The sequence below is a fragment of the Anomalospiza imberbis genome, chromosome 3 (assembly GCF_031753505.1).
Source record: "Anomalospiza imberbis isolate Cuckoo-Finch-1a 21T00152 chromosome 3, ASM3175350v1, whole genome shotgun sequence".
Classification (NCBI taxonomy): Eukaryota; Metazoa; Chordata; class Aves; order Passeriformes; family Viduidae; genus Anomalospiza; species Anomalospiza imberbis.
Window position 1 is genome coordinate 78,555,846 of NC_089683.1, and position 17,408 is coordinate 78,573,253.

The window sequence follows — 17,408 nt, forward strand, 5'->3', positions numbered from 1 at the left end:
CCCGCCTGTCCCAAGAGTAGCTGTGGCTGAGTTCACAGGCCCTTACTGTGTGCTGCAGGTCTAAGAGTTTCCATGGCTATGATTTGTGCAGGTGTACTCTCAGTAACTTTGAGGTTTGACAGGCTGTAGAGCTTGAAGTCCCAGGGACTCTATTCACCTTTTCAGCCTCTTTTCTTTCATTCGCCCTCTTTTTTCTAACCCCCTTACCCATAGTATTTTACTGCAGCATCTTATCAGCACTCTGTACAACACAATTTCTCTAAACCTTTCTAGAGCAGGGACTAAGGAAAGTCTGCTGTACAACTGACAGACATGTTCAGCAAAATTCTATTTCCTTGAACTGCTGAGTGCCCTCAGTAAATGCCTCCTTACTTCATGACTTATCACATTCATAGTTAAACCTCACCCTGGCAGAATACAGAATACTGCTTGGAAACTTCGCTGAGAGTAATTCAGGCGGTTTTCCTCTTTCTTACATAGAAAAATGTTTTCAGATTTTATTTATTGTACTTTAGCAAGGGATATGAGGATTGTGCCATGTAATCTATAGTGACTAAAATAATTGATTATCAAAATGGTATCTTCATCAGGGTGTGGGCATTTTCAAAATTTCATCCCACTCTAACTCCAGCAAGTTAGCTAATGCTTTTGAACTCAGGGTTCTGTGAATTAAACTTTTGATGACTAGATACAATCTCATATTCCCTACATTGATCCAAGATAACAGGGATTGATTGGATTTCATAATGGACTGAAAAGCCTGATTATGCAGGATCTTCTTCTCCTTAGGTATTTAGAAGACATCAGAATTATACCAAGACCTAGATGTTTGTTGGAGAACTACTATTGTCATGTAATTGACACACTCAAGATTTTCTAGTATGTATGAGTGAGATTTTGTTTTATTGGCATAACACATTCATGGACACCAGTATCAACTACAGGCACTTCCTTTAAGTAGAGTGAAAAGTATGCAAGAAATTAATAGGTAACACTGTTTGGCACATAAAACAAAATGCCTATTCCTGTATCCTTCTGCTTCAATGGACAGTCTTTACTTTTGACTGTGTGCAGTGCTTTTGATGGAGGTGTGTGACAGCTCAAGGGATATGCACTGGAACACCTCCTCACTCACTTTCTCTTCAGAACTCATACCCAGGTCTTCTATGCAGCAGCCTAGTGACATCTGAAAACAGCCTTGCTCAAAATATGATAATTTCCATTAAGACAGTTGTTTGCAAGTAATTTTTGCCCCAAATATTGTAATTACTCTACTGTGTGACTGACAAAACTCCTGTTTTATTATCCATGCATTAAGTGCCTCTCACTAATGAAAATTTCATAATTACACACCTGTAGAAGGCAGGTCACATGCTCTTCTTCTAGTCTTTGCTTAGTCAAGGCTTGTTCAACATCCCATCCTGAAGCAGTAGAGCCTGTTCCAAATCCTGTACCCTTAGCCCAGTACAACTGCTGTTCTTCTGTTGATGCAGTATTGTGTGTACTTGACACCTGTGGCTAAAGTTTAAAAAAAATTATTTAATTATTTCATCTTTGTAGCATTCTCTTTAAAAAGCCTTTGTTATCCAAAAGAATGTAATCCCAGTTCATTAACTTTCTACAGATGTCATCAGGATCCAGAGAACTTCAAAGCTTTCCATAGGAAAGACTGACACATATATGGAGTTCTGGTAAAAGTCAGCAGTAGACTGTTGAAAGTAGTTCTTCACTTAAACCAGTACTGCAAGCCCTTTATTATTTTCTTGTAAGATACTATCACTGCTTAAATGATGGGAGGCATTAGAATGCTGCTTAATCAATATCATTCTAAACATCACAGCTCTGTAATTATTGCTGTTTAGAACCTAGTCAAGTCTAATAACACAATGAGATGAAGGGGATGGGAGTGGAAATGTTATCAAGAGAACAGAACTGAAATGTTAAGATGCTCAAGTATTTATTGATTTTGAATAAATGCTCCAAACTAACAAGAGGAGTAGGTTACACATATAGCTCTGACACATGATCTCCGAGTCACTAAAATACACATTACCTCCTCCCTAGGTAAGAGCAAGGGAGTCAGTCTTCCTTAAAATTTTCTAAGAGCACATTTTTCCAACAGTGCTTGGTAAAAGCTCAAACAGCTTTTACCAATGGTCTGCCTCAGTGATTTTAGTAACATAATTCCAATATTACAATATTAGCTTAGCCATCATGAAGTAGTGTGGAAGTATTTACACAAATTTTTGAAATTTAGCAGGTCATTGGTGAAAAGGATGCAGAAAAAACTCTGATAGGCATTTTTTAACTGATGTTTTCCTATTTGCATATTTAGCATCCAAAGCAAGTAACTTGCTGCTTTCATTACTTGGTCACAATTAGCTGGAAACCACATCATGCAGTGTTTGTCTTATGGCTCCAAAAGTTTCATTTTCTGTTCACATCTTTTTCAGTGACTTTATTAAAGATTGTATATGAAAGAAAAGAAATTATGTATGAAGAGACTGCAATGGTAAAAGAAATTATCACCTGTGAAGTACCATACTGACAGTAGTCTTGGATAATCTTTTAACTTATACACTGGGAATGCAATGTGTCTTGGTGATGAAACAGCTGTGTGGTTATTTTCATGTAGGCATTACTCATGAATATGTTGTGCCTTTAACACTCGAGAGGACTGTCATGAGCACTGAATTAAAGCACTTAAGGGAGAACTTGGCCCCAGAAATACAAGCCTCAGTGCAGGCCTGATGGATCCCTAGTTTCAAGTTACCATCTATCACTTGATAGATATGAATTATGAGAAAGCAAGCTATTTAAGGGGTCATGGTAGCACTGAAGCAGAAATAAGAATTAATGGTTGCCCTTTCCCTCCAAACATGCAAAAATGCTAAGGTGTTAATGTGTCAGCAGCCTGATACCCCATTAGAAGTAGAATCTCTCAGCTTCCCCTTGAATTTGATTAGCCATTAAGGTGAATTATTCTCAGGCACAGCTTCATCTCTTGCTTGCTCAACCCTTCATCAGTATCAGAGCTGCTAAAATATGGACAGCCCTATATTTTGCAAGCACTAATCCACATTCAGCCACCAGGAACTGCTTCATGCAAGCCTCTACCAAAATGATGCTAAAGAGGGCAAGTCATGCATGGTTTTTTTGAACACTTTTACAGACAATTGGTACGTTATGCAGAAACGGTAACAGTAGTCCTAAAAAGAAAATCAGAGTACACATATTCTGAATAGAGGGTAATATAACATGGGAAAGGCCTTTAAAAAAGTCAAATTTTGGAGATTAATTTGGGATCTTGAATATGATGGAAAATGTTTGTCTTTAGATTTCATTTAAATATCAGTACAAAGATTGTAACATAAATCACTGCATTAATTCATTAATTTTCACAACTCATTTATATTTGTGAAGCACTTGAAAAGAAATCGTTTGTAACCAGGAGTTTAGATTATGAATGTTAAATAAGGTAATGAGGTCATGCTATCTAAAGAACCACCATTCATTGTCTGCAAAAATTAGGCTACAATGAAAGCAATGAGATTTTTTTCTTTTTTTAATTAAAACTCTTAGTACTTCTGGGTGGTACTTACTGTGCTGGTAACCTTACCTCTGCTTGGTTGGGACTTGAGTTGGGCACTCTTGGTGCGTGGTGGCTTAGGGCAGAGAGACAAGCCAGGATAAGATGGATGGCCCCGATCTCCAGTGCCATCCGCCTCAGCAGCACTCCATCGTCGGTAGTCAGCGGGGTTGTGCTGAACAAACTGCGCAACACGTGGAAGGGCAGAGTTGGGAGCACGTTTGCTGAAGGAGACTGCAGGATATGACCTAGGTTGGAGAAGAAAAACATCAAACCCACATTTTCTTTCAATAGTTCGATACAGCCTACTAATCTCTGCAATAGTTTATATAGTTTATGAACATACAGAAATCTACTAAGGACTTAAGCATTCACATACAGTAAAGCTATCTATTACTATTTTCCCTTTCAAGAAAAATTTCATTATGAGGAGAGTGTAGAAGAAAGAATGTTTCTTTATTTTATTCATAGATTTGCTAAAGAATCAAATTTTTAAAATTTAATTTGCCACTGCCAGGGAGAAAGCTGGTTTGGACTAATTTTTTTAAATACATATATATTTTTAATCATTCCAAATACAGCAAGATAAAGAATGCATGTGATCAGCTAACGGCAGCTCAGCTGATATGCAGCAGTAATTTATTATATGTAAGATTCTTTTCTGTATTCATGTGTCTAAAGTATGAAATAATGCACTGACACAAAACAAGTTTCTAAAGTAGAATGCATGGTGAAATACTAACATAATTTTAATTATATGAGTGGCACGTATGAATTTTATGCTACAATTCCTTAAAATTTTTAACCCCTTTGCATTATGAGCAAAAAATTTTCTTTTAAAAGCCACATTTCAAATAATGGAGTGACCTATTAATGCAACACACTGAGATATAGGAAGCTGTCTCAATTTTTTTCCTATATTTAACATTACTTTTCACATTCCTTCCCCAGTACATACATAAAGAGAGATCACTGAAAACTGGAGACACTTCAAACAGTGAAAATACTTTAAAATAGCCAAGTCTGTCCAGAACTTTGCTTCCTATTTTAAATATTTTATTTTCTCCCTCATTCTAAAGAGTTAAACAACTATATCATCATCCAGAGATTTAAACAAATATATCTATATTTGTGTGTATACATATCTACACACATACATACACATGTGTTAATTCATACCTATCTGATACTCTTTGCAAAGACAGTGACAAGAAGGAATAAAAAATCTTCTGACTGGGATCTTCATAAATAAAATCAGAAACTTCTGGAAAATAAGCTTCTCTAATAAAATTCCATAAATGCAGGCATAGCCAAATCAAAAAAGAGAAAATCTAAACATTTGCACATTATTTATCTTTGCATTCAACTGAATCCATGTTTTTATCTATAAGTCACAGATTTATAACTGCAGCTCTTCATATTGTGCAAGAAAGTAATGAGATTGTACATGTGTGAAAAGTTGCATTTCAAACAAAAATGGAAGATATTAATAGTTTAAACAGAAAATTAATGTGGATTACTGTGTACAACTGAACCCACATTTTGTAGAGTGCAATTCAGATATTTAGCGAAGGGAAAAGAGAAATTGGCTGTTTAGTCCAGCTAAAACTAAGGCTATGAGGGTATGTAATTCCTGTCAACAAATGAATTGGAGAAAGAAGAGCTATTGGCCACTAATTGCATATGAATAAACATAGGCAGAAAAGTAAAGCAGCCCCTACCCATCAAGAATATTATGTTCTGGAACAGTATTCCAATAGCAGTAGTGGCTGCACACACAGCTACACTACTACAAAAAAAGAAAGCAACCCAAATTCTGAAGGTCTCTTTATGAAACAAAAGAAAAAAAAGGATATAAAAATTGCCTGCAGTAGTAAGGGACTGAGACTACTCTAGAAACTGCATATAGTTCTTCAGTTATTTACCACTCAGATTTAGGTGGGTGTAAGCAGCTAGATTGCATTTTTATTGCCCAGTTTATTCTCGTCTACTGTCTTGCACCTAAATACTAAAGAAATAAAAAGACAAGCAGAAGGGTGGGCAAATGAGATTCTTGGTTTTCCAGCTCGTCTTATGAGGTCCATGTTGCACACCACTCTACGGAGTGCTAAATAGAGACTAACTTCTGATGATTGCAGCCTAGAAAAAACAGCACTCTTTTCAAAGTCATAATCACAGAATCATGTAGGTTGGAAAAGACACTTGAGATCATCAAGTTCAACTGTAAACCTGACACTGCTCAAGTGCACCACTATACAATATCCAGTGAAAGGAAATGCCTTCAACATATGAGACCATATTTCATACACACTCTTCCAGTTTTTCAAAACAGTAAGAAACACAAATATTAGAACTATATGCAGAATTCCAGGTTCATTTTTAAAGACAACAATTTTTTTCCTGCCTTGTCTGTTTATTCTTTGAAGAATATCCCATTTCTCTCTCTGAACTCACACCATCAAGGCAGAGATTCTGTTTAGGCAACTTAATCACCATCATTTTTAGATATTACTCTCTTTCTCTAGAACATTGTTCAATGGTTTACTCTACATCTGTTGTAGCTTTGCTCTTATCCATATTATTCTGCATTTGGTTGCAGAATTATAGGATGTTTGCACAATTAGTTGAGCATTTTCAGCTACTTAGAACATTCTGTCTGAAAGCAGTCATTTTGACAGTGTCATTGTAGGTTTTATCAGCACTTATTTTACAATTACTCTGACATGAGATAAGAACCCTTGAATACTGATGATTGTGATAAAACTTTGCCAGACAGAATTTAACAGAGACAACAGTTTATCAAAGATGCCTGCAATGCACTTCTGCACAAATCAATTCTAAATTCCTGATAAAAGCAATACAGTGCAAATAAATTTAAGTAAAATTATCTATCAGTGGTCTACAAAGAAAGGTAATAATTATAGCACATACTTCCTTCACCATCATCTGTAACTCCCAACACCAATCTCAACAGACACTGAGCATGTTTCCGTTCTTTTAGAAGCACCTCAGCATAGCCTGGGAGACGGAGAAATAAACCAAAGGCAGCCAAAGAATGTGCAGGTATGGGAGACATAGTCTGGACTGTTGACTTGATCGGTGGAGGTTCTGCAGCAATGGTTTCTGGTGCTTCATACACCAATTCCCCTGATTGTTCAATGGTAACCCATTCAAACTGATCACTGTCCTTCTGTTTTTCCTGTGTGGCCGACGTAACCACTGGAGTGCTCACCTTAACCAACAGAAACAACAAAGAAATTTGGCAGTCATCCAGTTGAACACCTTAAACAGAAATCCTGTTATAGTAAGGATCTAAAAGGCATGCAGTCTTAATGTAGGACACAATAAAGAAGTCACATGAAATACTCTACCATTTGCAGATACAGGAACCATGCTAAATGGCTTAAAAGGGCAAACTTGCATTTTCAATACAGTGCTACAAAGTTGTACTTACACAAGGAAGCAAACATATTTTGGCAACCTAAAACCCTCAGTTAAGGTGTGCTGCTTAAATATAGAGGCATAAGAGATACAAATTACTCTGAAGTAAAGACAAAGATTAATTTATGCACCATACTGTTAAATAAGAAATGGCCCTTTATTTTTAGCATTAAACATTGTGAACAGAAGTATTTAATTTTTAATTTCATATTGCAAAAAGAAGAAAAATTAATCATAATGCTGTCAAAAACAAAGAATAACTTCAGGTATCTTAGCAGTTTTGTAGCACTTTGTGATCCTTTTGAGTTTTTCTTTGATTTGGAAGGCTTTATTACTATTATACTCTATCGGAACAGTCTGATGTTCTGACCAGAGGATTGTGCAGTCAAGCATTATGATAGGTATCAGAGTTTAAGGGGGTAGTAGCTGTACAGTGCCCCAAGACACAGTCAAACAATTTAAAATTATGACACCAAGGTTCTTCTCATAATTAAACATCACAGAGGTTTCAGGCTTTCATGCTATTCAGATAAACTGATTTGATCATATTTAGAATTTCAGTACTTATCACCACACTGATCTAAATTGGTGTCCTGGTTCAGGGCAAATTTGGGAGAGAACCCCCAAAGGGGTTCCTCTAGAAAGCAGATTCAATCGGCCCCTCCCCCCAACCAGTTTGGGAAAAATACCTCCTTGGAGAGAAGTGGAAAAAAACTGTTTATTTACCAGAAAACCTAAACAATATTACACAATAAAACTTCTTGCTGCTCCAAAAGAGAGACAAACTCAGAAACATCCCCCCCTTGGGCTGCAGCTCGGCTCACTCAGTCTCTTCTCAGTCCCTCTGGTGCTGGAAATGCCGCGGCCCAGGCCCGGCCCGCTGGGCCACAGGTGCGAGCTGCCAGTGCTCTTCTGGGGTTCAGTCCAGAGCAGGTTTGAGCAGGTCCAAAGAAAAGGAAAAGCCACAGTCTAGAGAACTTCTTTGCCTCAGCTAGCTAAAATGAACTAAAAGCAAAGGAGAGCTCTGTCTCGCTGTCTGTCCGTCCGCAGACAACACAGTCCAGGAGAGGAATGTGGAGGAGTGAGTGCAGTTCCTGAAAACAAACTCTGCGCTTCTTCTCCCCCCTTCACTCTTGGAACAAGTCTTAAAGGTGCAAAACTTATTATTCAGCATAAACAGGACAGATGATTGGGGATAAAAGCATCATACAGTCAACCCAGGACAACTGGAAAAGATTTACAGAACTTATCCAGAATACCAAATTCCTAATTTAAAGTCAAAGCCATGTTTTACTGCATTTATTCCAATTGTCTTCACATTAGGAGAACCAGAAGTACCAGTGACTTGGAGAAATATAAAAGTAAAATTAAAGAATTAAGAGTCTGGAGAAATCATCAGTCTTCACTCTAAATAATCTGTTTGGTATTACTATATTTAATTTTTTTTCTTTTTTATGGTTCACAGAATTCTTAATCAGTATTTGAATCTAAATGTATACCTCAAGCTATGAAATTGTGAAAAGACAGTAAGTTCCTAGGACAATAGAAAAAGAAGGAAAAAAAGGAATGAAATTTCTCATGGTCATAAGTTACCTTTCATGTCTTGCAGAATTCCATATATCAGTTTTCTTCAATACAGAGTACACATTATCCCTCTTGGAATTCATAATACAGTAACTGTTTATGTAAAAACTTTTCCTTAACTTGTAATTTTTGAACTGCATTGGTACTCTGCATAGACCTCTAAAGCCTCTGTAGAACTATTTAGAAAGAATGCATACTAATTCAGCCTCACTACAGGGTTCCTATGGTTGCCATAATTTTACAGTCAAGATACTGAATGATATACCCTTAACTTATAATCTTAGTATGATACCCTTAATTCATTATTAATTCAGTTTCAAAGGGAATAAATATTATTTCCTCTTAGGAATATCAGCAAAAACCTTCAATATTATAGTCAAATAGAATGTGAATAATTCACAGGTTATTTTTTCCCTTTTTAGCAGTGTATACTTAGAACAGCAGCCAAAGCAGTAATTCCACACTAATGCCACTACTGATACTTTTGAAATGTCTATCAGTGCATCCAGAGGAATTCTACATATAAGTATATAAATAATATATATTATTTCTTAATATTAATATAATTAAGATAACACTATTATTTATAATAATAAAATTACATCCTCTGCTTTGAGAACTGCATTTCACTTAACCATAAAAATATCTATGAAGGTACACTTGCATGAACAATTAAGTGATAATCAAGAACACCTTTATAGTACATCAGTAACTTTATTTTACTGCGCCCTCCAAGATATTTTAAGTTAACACAAGCAGCTTGCCTTGGTCCCACAAGGCCATGGCTACTACTCGGGCAGTCTGTGACATGGAAGGGGAAGCATGTGTACAGCTGGACAGGGCTGTGGACTTATGCACTTGCCTGTTTTAAAGTAACTTCCCCACATAACTGAGAAGTTAAACTGAACTATGGAGAAATACAAGGAAAATACTGTCCTTAAACAAACAAACAAAATACTCTCAGCATTTTCCAACATTAATTTTTTTTCTACTCACTTGTTGAATTACGTCAGGATAAAGCATAGGGAGTCTCTCTGCAATAAGAGCCAATCCACCCATGCCTGCAAAAACTTGCAGTGGAGACTGAATGGGACAGGTTTCAAGAAGTGATTCATCTAGAATTGCATCCATACACTCATCCCCAGGACTGATGGCCTCATCTTCAGGGCAAGGTCCCAGTAAATCTGCATGCTCTACAAAAACATAAATGTAAATTAAATTAATAAATTATCATCAACACTGTGTTTATTTCTTTGTTCTCATTTAAAAGTGGATTTAAAAAGTACTGGTTCCTTCAAAGCAAAGACTGAGCCATGAACCTGAAATGAATACAAGAATAACAAAAGAAAATAGAAGTGTTAGTGGTACCTTTCACCAATGACAGCAGATTCATGTCAAACTCAGCATTATTTATACACAGCTACGTGTTAATCATTAGAATTTCATGTTTCATTAAAATTTGATCTATGCCTTCAAGACTTTGCTAATTTTGGAGTAATGACACTTTTTAACACTCTTTCATCTAGAAATTAAGTGATTGATTATTCTCCAATAAAGAGTTTATAGTTGTCTCGGGGTTCTGTGGTCAAGATGACCCCGAGATCATAAAAAGTCTTTTCCTCCCAGCCCTGCAGCCGAAGAAGTCCGGATGCGTTGGTTTTGCTTCTCAAGGTTGTTTATTATCTCTTATGTATAACATTCTTTCTTTGACCTGCTAAGCTTTGTCTAGCAAGTCGGATCATCACATTCTGTCCACCCTCTAGGGCGCTGTTTACATTTTATACTATCAACTACGTGTACTTTATTTACGATTAATTCCCAATACCTATCACCTATGTTAGACAGTGTGTCTCTACTCTAAACCGATGAAAAAGTGTCACCATCACAGTGAAAGACAGAGGACAAGAAGAAGGAGAAGAAGGACAAGACACGCCCAAATTCCTCCATCTTGCCTCCTGAACCCCATTCTAAAACACCCCAAAATTCTACTTTTTCACCCTGTGTTACATAAACTCAAACTCTTGTGACCTGTAAATCTTCACACAAAGTTGGCTGTTTTTGCCATGAGCTAAAATCGAAGCCACAGGTGTTTTTGACTTCGTGCCAAGGTCTCTGAGCCCCCTGCCAGGGTCTCGAGACAGCCAAGGCAGCCAGAGGGATGTTCTGGGTTCCCACATAGCTGAAGAAAGGAAAGATAATCTTAACCTTAAATTAGTTTTGCTTATCACATCTCCTCTCTGTGAGGTGTCAAAATGAGTCTCTCCAAAAAGCCATGAGATTTAATTCTATTCTTCCTCATGAAAAAAGATCATGATCTGGATTTTTAACTTTCTTGTAGCCTCCATCCTCTCAGTTTATGACTAAGCACCCTAATATCTTGTACAACAGACAAAAAATGAACATTCTGTACACTTATGCACACTAGTATATACAGAATATACAGAACCCTACCACAATTCCTTATTGCCAAATATCAGCCCTCTTTGCTAATTGCCACAGGCAAACTTCAGTGAATATTCTGTATATTTAATCTAAAAATTTGTTTTGCAGATTATATTTTTAAGCAATGTAATGCAGGGGTTCTCCAAGTCTTCACAGTACAGCGACATCTCTCGATCAAGTGGTCTTAGTATTTCTTCACCGTGAACAGTCTGACACCCATTATAATCCTCGGTTATACTCCAAATGTATAGCACACATGCTATTATTTATTATATTCTTGTAAAAACACAGAAGCACATTAATGAATAACTTGTGCAGCTACCAAAACAAATCTCTTATGAAAAAATTTTTCAACAGCAGATAGTGTATCTTTTAACAGATACTTCATCTTTTAAACCTGTTTCTTCTCTAATTTGAAAGGGAACAGGAAACAGCAGGTCTTTCCCCATCTAATTCTCAACTTTTAAACATGCAAGAAGCACCGTGTTACAAGGACATCACTGATATGCTGTGGGAGGATCACACTGCTTTGGAATAATATGATCGAAGTGTAAGATTTAACAAGCTTAAATCAGGGACATGTAGGAATACCTACATCAATTCATCCTACTTCAAACACACAGACTATGAGAAGTCTGTCTGTCTGAAGCAGTCTTTCATTGACAGACTGAGAAAAGGTCACAGATACTTTCAAAGTAGGATAATCCTTGTAAGAAAATGTCCAAATGCAACACTTTCAGTATATACAGCTTTGATGTCTACTCTTCTAAACAAAACAGGCAGAAACTTCCGTGGAAATGCTCCTCTTCCCCACAGACAGTGGGTGGGGGTGTCACAAACATATATGATATTAGAAAATGTTAAATGCTTTTAAAAGCTGGAGCTATAACACCTACTTAGATGGCTTAAGAGAAATCTCAATTTTCAAAGGAGCATTTGGTACCTAAGATACCACAATAAAAAATTTCACAGGCTTCTCTAACTCATGGTTTCAAACAGCTCCCGTATTACTAAATCTGCCCTGGTTACCAGCACACTTATTAGAGAGAACTGATATACATGTCAAGAAATAAAATATACTGTATCTATACAATCACATTTGTATCACGTACAGTATTATAATGAAAAAAGAAAAGTGAAACCAGAGCAACCATATTGGAGCATCTTATAGACACAATTCAGGCAGGCAATGAATTTGTACTTTATCACAATGTTTAGCTCTTGTCTAGAAAAGAACAGCTCAGGAAAATCATTCAAGAAAATACAAAAAAAACCACTGTTTCTCATCAAGAAAATCAAAACAATTTTTGTCCAAACTAAAAACATTTTTAAAAGGGGTATACCAAAAACGTAAGAACACTCACCTTTTTCTGTGTGAAGACGTTTAAATGAGTCTGTTTTTGATAAGCTTGAATCTGAGATTACTTTGGAACCAAGCTTAACTGTCAAATCTATGGATCGGTATCCTTGAGGGAGTTTGCGGTCATACAGCAGAGTCAGAAGCTGGGCAAGTGTCATTTCAGCTGGTAGTGGCTGACCTAGACAACAAAGGCATCAAGTCAGAGAGGAAAATTCTGACTGGGTTATTTTAACATATGTATCCAGGTGCTGTTCATTACTTGCACCACAGATGCCAAGTAGACTAAATATCATCTGGCTCCAAACTAAGGCCTTAATTTTACCACTTGGTCTCTTGGGAAAAGGGGCCCCATCAGTTTGGAACCAATCATCAAAAAGATCTATGCCAACATTCCCTAAGACAGTTCTGTGCTGACAGCACAAGCACTTGGCACATTTAACAAATGGCTAAGGCTGTAATTTGATGTGCATTTTAAGTGGGTACCGGCTGTCCCCTGCTATTAAACACCACCTATGCATCACCCTTGAATTGTGGGAGCATAGAGGTGTGTGTGACTGGAAGGTAAAACAGATGGTATTGAAAAAAGTGGAAAACAAATAAACTGGCAATTCTTTTTCAGGCCTACTAATCTCAAGCCTAGCTCATGACTTCTGTATCAGGACAGCAGAAGACAGCAGAAAAAAAAAAAAAAAAAAAAAGGGCACTGCCAGGACTACTTTTCTCCACAGCAATGTAGCCTTGAAATGCACATGCAATACAGTCCAAACTGGTTACTCTAATTCAGATTTTGGCTACTTTGTTGATTGCAAATATGCACTTCCCTGAAATTACAAGCTCATCTGAAGGCAGAAAAATTTTGTCTGAAAACAAGTAGATTTACACACTAAATATTTTAAAGTTGGATCCTATAATAGCATGTCCATTTCATCTTGATTGTACTTAATCAAGTAAAACAACATCTAAGAGTTCCTTAGAAACAATCTATTTCTTCAATTGAAGATTACGTCTTAAGGAAAACAAAAATTCAAAATGCCTTGCCATTGTGCAAGTGAGCAAGTTTTCTGCCCTTTTTTCCCCATCACTGATTTTCTTCACATGGCCTATTATTTTGTAACAACTGTCTGCTATGCAAGACATAACCAGACCACAAATACAGAACAGTTTACATGACCATCATGAGACAGTCAACCTTTACCAGCTACATACTGAAAACAGGCACTGGGTTTTGATCTCATCTCCAAAATAGCAGTATCATAGATTATCCTGAGTTAGAAGGGACTCACAAGGATCAAAGCCCAACTCTTGGCCCTACAAAGGAGAGCCCCAAGAGTCACACCATGTGCCTGAGAGCGTTTTCCAAGTGCTTCTTGAACTCTGTCAGGCTGGTGCTGTGACCATTTCCCTGGGGAGCCTGATCCAGTGCCCAACCACCTTCTGGGAGAAGATCCTTTTTCTAATACCCAACCTAAACCTCTCCTGACACAACTTCAGGCCATTCCCTTGGGTACTGTCACTGGTTACTGGTCACCAGGAAAGAGATCAGTGTCTGCTCCTCCTCTTTCCCTCATGAGGAAGTTGTTGACTGCAACGAGGTCTCCTCTTCTCCAGGCTGAACAAATTACCTCATCCATCCCTCATATGGCTTCCCCTCAAGGTCTTTCACTCTCTTCATTGCCCTCTTCTGGACTATCTTTAATAGCTTTATGTCCTTATATTGTGTCACTGGACACTGATCCCAGTACCCAAGGTGAGGCCGCCCCAGGGCAGAGCAGAGCGGGACAATCCCCTCTCTTGTCTGGCTGGCGATGCTGTGCCTGATCTTCTCCAGAAGAGCCCATAACCATCCGTCATGGCACACCGATCACTAGACTCATCCCACCAGGTTTTGCTCATCAGTTTTAGATATTTTAATCCAAGTAAACAATCCTGCTAATAATTGCCAGAGGATAGCCTCAAAGCTGGTAATTGGATAGTAAGTTTCAAATTTAGGGATTTTTGGGTGAAAATTACTTTGATCAGAAGTTAGCCACTTAATTCCATTACCTGGATCCAGACAAGAAGCTGTTCTGCATAATAATGAAGTGTTTTATCCATGTTTCTGTCTTTAATTCCTGATCCAAGTCACTACAGTGTCTTCCTACACAAGAGAGATTGTCAATCTTGCTATACCATATCTGATATACATGGAATATGACCAACTGCTTAGGACATGCTTTGTTTTTAAAACACAAATGTTATGGAATTCAAGAATATTCCTGAACTGGCAAATGAACCTTTCAGAGAGCAATGCAAGATGGTTGCCCACTTAGAACCAGAAGTAATAGGGCAATGGTACTAGGTCAATTCTGCCTTGTATGTGGAAAGAAACCTACGTCACCTTTCAAACCTACCCTGCTTTCATTTGTGAGTGGAAGTATTTTGAGAGTTTTTTTAGGAACAAGGTATTAAACTTCAAGGGAGATCAACATAATTGCCACTTTTTTTGAGCTGCTATGATGCTACAATGCTGCAATTGCTGATGTTATAATGATCTCCAGTTGAAAACTGTTTACCAGCCCAGAAGGGCTCCACACTTCCAAGATGCTAATGCCTATTACCATTGTAACAAATTCCTGATCACGTATCAGCCACTGAAAAGACCATAATTTTGATGTTTAAAATGTATTACTGAAGTTACCTGGTAGTAGTTTATGGTACAGATGAAAAACTGGAACACTAATGGTCTTGCTGGAAGATTCTCCTCCCGATGAAGAAGCACCAACTTTATCTGCCATCACTCTTCCTCGTCTTGATGGTGGACGTGGAGGGGTGGATGAAACAGCTCTTTTTGACTGAGATTTCAAACCTAGTACAGAAGTAAAACACTTCAAGTTGTTCTAGTATGTAACACCTTCAGTTAGCCAAGATACAACATCCTCAATGACAGAAAAATGTAAGAACTTTACCTCACTGGCTAATTAAATACCAGAATAACATTTATGTATAAAACATATTTGGATATAATACACATATTATATCCAAATATGTTTTATACATACATATGTTTCATACAGTATATTTTTAGTTAAAAGGCTGTACATTCTCCTAAGCCCCAAACATAAACCAAACCATAACTAGATGATACCATCCATAAAAAAAGCAAAAGCTATTCTGATTCTGCTCTCATTGAAGTGTCTCACAATGGGCCCTACAGCAAAACGTTTTTAAGCTGTCTTTTCACCTGAAAGCAAGAAAGGCAAAATTTTCCAAATTGACAGACATTTCAACACAGATTATAGATAATAACCCCTTGTCTGGCCTACAAAGGTGACTTCAGCTGCAGTACTGACAGTACCACATGTGATAAAAGGTGTCTTTATATGTGGTTTCCAAGTTCCCTGGCCCCAAAACATTTGAAGTAAGCACTATATGAAAATTAGGAGGCAGAATAGCCACATAAAAGCTTACTGCTATTACACAGCAAGACTGCCTTATCTTAGGACAGCTTAAGGAGACTTAAGGTACAACAAAATTATACTGCAATCATGTACCCTTCTGTGCAGGTGACAGACCAAGGCAAAAAGCCAGCAGGTCAAGACACAAATACACAATTACTAACTTATCTTTGTCCAAGAGCTGACACAAAACTAACAACATCCACACTTCAAATGCTGTAATATGCTCTGGTTTCAGCTGATCATTAGAAGCAGCTCTAATGTGCAACACATTGTCCAATAACCTCAGTACACTAAACTAGCTTGCCTCAGGAAGATCAGGCTGCAAATACCATCTCCTTCTTTGATTAATTTTACCCATAGGTAAAATGTTAAACACTTTTAACTTCATGAGATTCTGAGAACACTAAAAACCCCTCAGAATATATGAAAAATTAATGACAAAAGAAGAAAATATTTGGTAAACAGGCAGTAAAAACAAATGCAAATGAAATAAGTTTACATTTAAACTCTTACTAAATTGGAGAAAATTGGAAACAACATCAGAAAAAACTGAAATCTGCTTCTTTTTAATAGAGAATGGGCTATATCAGGTAGTAGGATGAGTGATGCAAGTGGAATGACATGGCTGACTATGCTATGCCCTATCTTCAAGCTTGGTGTAATATTTTTGTTTCTTTCTAGATTTTTTGTATTTTAACCATTTGCTTGGACCTGTTAATATTTTAGATACTACTAAAACATGTTTAACTTGTTTAAGTGGCACGTACTATAACTATCTTGTCAGATAAAGATGCTGTAATTAACATAGCTATGTTGTTTTAAGTGTACCAAGTTCAGTGGAACCGCTGCCCTGTTCAACATTTGTGTTAAGTTATATCTACATCTAAAAACTTGAAATAAAAAGCTTAAGAAATATTGGTGCCAAAAGTCAAAGGAAATCAGTATCTCTGCTTTATGCTTCATGAAGTGTGAATGAACTCGAGGTACCTCAATAATGGCAGAAAGCTAGAAAGGCAGTAGTCTGAAGTTGATTAATCAACTTCAAACCAAAAGACTAATGACTTCTACAGCCATCATCTGAACTGTAACATTTGTGTACTGCTGTAAAATTACTATGTTCAATCTATATCCTCCAACAATAGGCTTGCATTTTTGTAAGGAAACGGGATTACATGAAAGACTTCTGAAGGTTCGACTCAATAGCTTTTATAAACTGAATGCTCTGAAACTCCAGTATTAGTTGTTTCGAAGTGGAATAACATGGGTTTACGCCAAAGTCTCCATTAGACAGAGACCATTTTAACAGAGTACCATTAGTTGTTATGCAAAATATATGGATATCTTTTATTTCCAAAGAATATTTTCAGAAGAGAGGTGACTGAACTCTTGTACCAGCTACTGCAAAAAACAGAAGCAATAATACCCTCCAAGCTCCAGGGGTGTCTTTAAAAAAATGCTGTAAAATACCCTAGCAACAGCATCCAAGAAGATATCACTGACACATATATTTAGGTGTCCATATATTTGACAAATTTATCAAACTATAATCTGCTAG

At 37.1% G+C, this 17,408-nt stretch overlaps 1 protein-coding gene across 6 annotated transcripts in view; it reads right to left on the reverse strand.

The window, feature by feature from the left end:
• BIRC6 (baculoviral IAP repeat containing 6) overlaps nucleotides 1–17,408 on the reverse strand; it is a 173,740-nt gene that overhangs the window by 51,027 nt on the left and 105,305 nt on the right. For all 6 annotated transcript variants that reach the window (XM_068185299.1, XM_068185301.1, XM_068185298.1 and 3 more), the window contains 6 exons: nucleotides 15,094–15,261; nucleotides 12,421–12,594; nucleotides 9,611–9,807; nucleotides 6,521–6,821; nucleotides 3,620–3,837; nucleotides 1,354–1,518 (listed from right to left, as the gene is read on the reverse strand). In XM_068185299.1, coding sequence (XP_068041400.1) covers nucleotides 1,354–1,518; nucleotides 3,620–3,837; nucleotides 6,521–6,821; nucleotides 9,611–9,807; nucleotides 12,421–12,594; nucleotides 15,094–15,261 — 1,223 coding nt within the window. The remainder of the gene's footprint in view (nucleotides 1–1,353; nucleotides 1,519–3,619; nucleotides 3,838–6,520; nucleotides 6,822–9,610; nucleotides 9,808–12,420; nucleotides 12,595–15,093; nucleotides 15,262–17,408) is intronic.